The sequence below is a fragment of the Formica exsecta genome, unplaced genomic scaffold (assembly GCF_003651465.1).
Source record: "Formica exsecta isolate Colony F162 unplaced genomic scaffold, ASM365146v1 scaffold672, whole genome shotgun sequence".
Taxonomy (NCBI): domain Eukaryota; kingdom Metazoa; phylum Arthropoda; class Insecta; order Hymenoptera; family Formicidae; genus Formica; species Formica exsecta.
In genome coordinates this window covers 321,471-326,947 of record NW_021853436.1, presented here as the reverse complement: position 1 = coordinate 326,947, position 5,477 = coordinate 321,471, and the positions used below count along the sequence as shown (strand labels likewise).

Below are 5,477 nucleotides of genomic sequence, written 5' to 3'. Positions count from 1 at the left end.
TTTTGATTTTAGATCTATTTTTTTCACGTATAGACTGTAATTTATACATGCAACAAATAATTAAATTTAAAAAACTGATATCTTGAAAATTAATTTTTTTCAACTTGAACTGCTTTTTCTCCTAAATGACTTCTCAATCATGCGTATAAATGTAGAGAAATGAAAATAAAGTTTGTTTATATTTATAACATTTATAAATTCTTAAATAATATCTTAATTACAATATTAATATCTTAATACAATAAATTAAATTAATAATTGTTTATATCTAATCTGATACAGTTACTACTTAAAAATATAGATTTATATCATGCTCCTGTATCGCATGATATATTTTTTGTACTAAAACAGTCGATGCGTTAAATATAATGCTCAGTTTAATGATATCATGATTTTATAGCGTTGTGGGGGAAATGCAGTGTATCGCTTTCATAATGCGATGGTTACCCAATATTTCATATATTTATGGCTTTTCCGGACAATACGATTACAGTGTGTTGTAGTGCGAAAACGCAATTCTAAAGTAATGACACACATTGTGTCTCTGGCTCGGCACTATTTATATGCAAAACTCCAACTTTCTATGCAAATTCATTTGCTGCAACATTTCCATTTGCGCATAGACGCAGTTCCGGATTAAAATGTTTCCTAGTTAGCTTTCATGGTGCAGCTTGAATACATAATAATGTAATTTGTTGTTCGATCAACTAAACATATTAATTCATATTATTATTATTTGTGAATTCTCGTGTATATGCAGTAATTTATATTATTACAATAATCTATATTATTTCATAGATGCAAAAACCTTCTCTTTTCACGAGAAACTTGACTAAAACGAATGCGCATCTCTATTTCGCACGTGATCGATTATACTCGACAAATCAAAAACGATTCGTCGGGAAGCGAAAGATTGATCAGCTTATTGCGAAAATAGTAGGAAATGGTGCTGACCTTTCGCTTGACTGTTGAAATGGCGCGAATCCAACTCTGGACATGAACAGTGACCCGGTGCCCGATCAATATTACAACCCTGTAACTGCCATCCTTCGGGGAGACGAGTCCGCTATTACCGTTATCGCGTCGTCTCATCCGGAATACTTCTTATGTGTTTCTTTTTTTTTTTTTGTTCTTCATCGAGACATCGCGGACCCGCTCGCGTCCATGCGTCGACGAACGATGGGCGAAAGAGACGGCGAAACGCGTTGTCAGCGACGGAAACAGGGGGGGGGAGGGGGAGAGTGTCCCCTATTCCACCATCGAATTAAGTGCCGGGCGCTTCGTCGATCGAAAAGATATAGCACACGTGACCGGTGGCGCGATCAATAGCTGCTACATTCCTGCGATTGTCGGCGCTTTTTGCTACCGCTCGTCTCATTGCGCCCGATTCCTTTTTCTCCCGCGTTGGGGGAAGAGGGCCCTTCAAAGCGTTGCCTTTAAACCCCACGCGCTTTGTTTACGAGGTGGCGTTTGTCGGTTACTAATTGAGCGGTCCGTTTCCGGAACGACGCGACACATACACACGAGCACGCTCGTTCTTGCCCACGGCCGTCAGTCGCTCTGAGGGACGGATGGCCGAACTGATGTACTGCGGTGTAATCGTTAACAAAGTTTGTTATTTGTTCCGTAGGGTGGCATGAAAAATGGATCGAACCCCGGGGTGTCTCGATTTGTTGGGCCGCCGTAAAAACTAACAAACTCTCGCTCGCGCAAAGGCCGGGCAAAAAGGGTTCCTCTTTGGTTCGGTAGACAACGGGGGGACGGGTTTTTTAACGCGAATTTTATCGGCTGGCTGCGGCTTTCGATAACTAAATAAACAAGTTTATAGTGTGTGACGCTATAGCCGATTAATCAAACTGAGTTGTTTGATATATAATCGGAAATATTATTAATAACTCGTTTTGTTTTATGTTGTTACGTATATCAATAAAAATTTTTATTGTCACTGGATAAGCTGATAATATGACTGAATTTTTCTATTATTTATATATGACTGTTTATATCTTTAATTTGCAATTGAAGAAGCCTGATACACTATAAAATTCAAGTTACATGAGGGTTCTATTCAAATTTGTTTGAAGGGCAAGATCAGACACCGTAGAGAAAAGGTAGAAACAATTTTATCCCACATGCGATATCAGATCCAATATGTGAAGATGGAGTTAAATCCATTTACGGTGAGCACGCAAACAAGCTAGGAACTTCATCAAACTGCTGCGACTACCGACTAACAATTTGCCTTAATAAACACTTGCATTATCCTGCAGCAGGAGATTGTCTCCATTTCCATGTAAATAATTCACTTCGATCAAAGGCGAGGCTATCTGGTTCTTGCAGGCGGGTCTTCATTTGGCTCGGTCGTCGTAACGTATATACCAAAACCTGTGTGCTTGTAAAGCTCTTTGGTCCCCGGTGGCCTTACCGCCGTTCGCGACAATAGTGGCCCGAAAATTACGCCCGCTTGTGTTAACTGTTTGCCAGCCGAAAGATAAAGCGAGTGGTACCGGCGATTCCAGCAATCGATACCACGTTCCTGCAGTTCTCCCACACATGCACATTCTTGTTCCGCCTCGGGGATGTTTTTGTCCTATGATATTTCCACTAGCGATCCTCTTTCTCTTTCTCTTTTTCTCTAACGACAAATTTATATAACACACTACGGGAAAGATATATGTAATAGCTTCCTTTTATTTTCGACTCTTTTTGTCGTAAAAATATTTCGCGAATTTTTCGCAACCACCAAACACGTATAGTAATTTTTAAGAAAATATGCTACTGCTACTATCTCTCTTTTTATATATGTATGTATATTTAACTTTAATGTATTTACCGAGCAAGTGTTTCTAAGGCAACACCCTAGATACGGTGGTAATATAGGCAAGTAGGGTCAACGTTCGAATCGAAGGTCGAAATTCCGGCGGGGACAATAAAGAGATGAAAATTATGTGACCGCGCCTGTTTACCCGCAAAAAGGTGAAGCGCTCTGGATAGAGAAATCGATAATTCGTACTTCTATATTCGTGCGCATCGTGTTACTCGACTTATTTATTATGTAATGCCTCGCCTTCATACTTTCTCGGATCAGTACACACATAAATATTTCGGGCTAATGTGTGCCCGCATACATTATAGGTGAATAACGTTATTAAAATTCGGGAGAAGAAGCTATATAATTTTATAATACACATATGTCTGCGCGTATCATTTTACTCGTGGCACGAAAATATCTCGCGATGGTTAACGTCGTTGGATGGATACGGGTAATGTAAACATATAGTGAATGGGGTAGAAATCAAATTACTGTTATCAGTTTAAGCCATCGCGTATAATGGCGTATGGCGGCTACTGCTTGGAACTTTGAGTTTGATGTTGAAGTGCTTCCCCGGTTCTCTATCAGCGTCACGATCGAGTTCGTAATTTCGCATTCCGGGCGACGTTCTCTTTAGCTTGAATTGCCGGAATCCGTAACCGATAGCAGACGAATCCCGGGGGAGACGACGACAACGGCAACGACGACTACGACTACGACGACGACGACGACGATGACGAAAACGACTGCTGCTTTTCATACGCACGCGGAAAGTTTTGCGACAATACGGCGTTACGGGAAGTATTTTAACCGGTCGCGTCAGAAGAATCACGGCAAGCACGTGGGCTCGGGGAAGTTTCCTCGCATTGTAAACGAGAAATCGTCTGCTATATAGCGCCGCTAACTCCGTAACTACCGACTCGTTTTTCAAGCCCCTCGTTAATCCACAGACTAGTACGACCAACTCCGTAATTGCAGTCGCAGTGTATTACCGGCGGAAATATTTTCTTTAATTGAATACGTCGTATAAGAAAGCTGGGACTTAAACAAGCTCGTGATGCAATTAAAGGGAGAATACCCATCCACGAGACAATGTATTATTTTCTGTTATTTTTGCAAGATTTATTCCTAGATGTACCAATTGTAATGATAATTGAGTTGTGTGATGATGATGCTTCGACAGTTTACACAATCTTATTCTCAAAATATTTCTCATCTTGGTTATATAATTGAATAAACTTCTTTTTGTTTAATATTTAATAAGAACAAAGCTTTAAAATGATGATGATGTTTGAATAGATAAGATATTGACAGCCATTAAATATTTGTTAAGACGTTTTTGTTTTAATCATCAGCATTAGAAATTATACAAACATACTACATCTTTTTACTACATCATTTATTTATTGACAGTTACAGGAATATATTTTAATCTTCTAGATACGCCAATGTAACAGCATGCCATATAACAGCCGTAATTGTTATCCTCTGGCTGCTCGCCGTGATTGCGGTAGTCTTACAATCAACCTTCGACGTGGGTCCTGACTTTTGTCGTCGCAGGCTCGACGGCATCGCAATGGAGCAAGTGGTGGGTGCGAGTCTGCTGGTCGGAGTGCCTGCTCTGATAACGATTTTCTTCTACGTGAAGCTGGTGATGCGCGTGCGACGTGCCACGCGGACGTACAAACCTCCGGCCGCCTTCTCCTGGGACTACGAGCTTACCAAGACGAACATGTGCAGCTGCGTAATGTTCGCCGTGTTCTGGCTGCCGTTCGGTTTGGCGGTCTGCGTGAATTCCTTCAGGCCGATCAGCATCCCTGTGCTCTACAATCTGGCCTGGTTCGCTCTGTCCAAGTCCTGCTTCAACAATCTACTCTATTGCGTGGCGGACCGCCACTTTCGCAGCGCTTACGTCAAGCTCTTCCACTACTGCTGTTGCAAGACCACGGTGAGCTTTTCAAGGAGGCCGCGCGGCGGCGAGGGCGGCAGAAATTCCAGCGATGTGCGTCTTAGAGTGCATATTATTCACTCGTACGCGAGTCCGTCGTCCTGTCGGCCGGCTGTGGCCAGAGCGAACGGACGTGACGTCTACGAGCTCTAGACGCGACGCAACGCACGTGCAGGACGCACAAAACAGGATGATAAAGATATCCTCGTTACCATCTGTCTGGACCCGCTTTGCTGCGCAATGAGAGTCCATTCTTGCGAGATGAGGCAATCATTGTGTCGACGCACAAACGACATCGCACCGGGACTGTCTCCGGTATGTCCTTACAGGGAGAATTAATTGGTCTCTCAATTCTTACGGTTCGTTCTTCGATAACAGCTGAATTATTTTTGCGTCGAATGAAGTTCTTCCCGTTTTTACAAGGATGTCAAGCACAAGTACCTTTTGAGACAGAGGTAATTAATTTCGGTGCAATTGAAGATGTTGACGTTATTATATAAATCTGAATTAGTAGGGATTATATCAGGTCTACCGGAAAGTTCTGTCCGTTTTTGGAATAAAACAAAATACAAATTTTTATTACCGTCAATAAACTTTATTAAATAATGTAATTTCCATTATTATTAATGATTTCTTGCCAGCGTGAGGGCAATTTGTATATCCCATTTTCGAAAAATGTTTTATCTTTTGATGCGAACCAGTGCTTGTTTGATATCTTGT

At 41.4% G+C, this 5,477-nt stretch overlaps 1 protein-coding gene across 4 annotated transcripts in view; it reads left to right on the top strand.

The window, feature by feature from the left end:
* The window catches only part of LOC115243050 (melatonin receptor type 1B-like), a 148,038-nt gene extending 142,965 nt beyond the window's left edge, over positions 1-5,073 (top strand). For all 4 annotated transcript variants that reach the window (XM_029819728.1, XM_029819727.1, XM_029819726.1 and 1 more), the window contains one exon: positions 4,250-5,073. In XM_029819728.1, the coding sequence (XP_029675588.1) occupies positions 4,250-4,910 (661 nt within the window). In that variant the 3' untranslated portion in view covers positions 4,911-5,073. The remainder of the gene's footprint in view (positions 1-4,249) is intronic.
* The last annotated feature ends 404 nt before the right edge of the window (positions 5,074-5,477 follow it).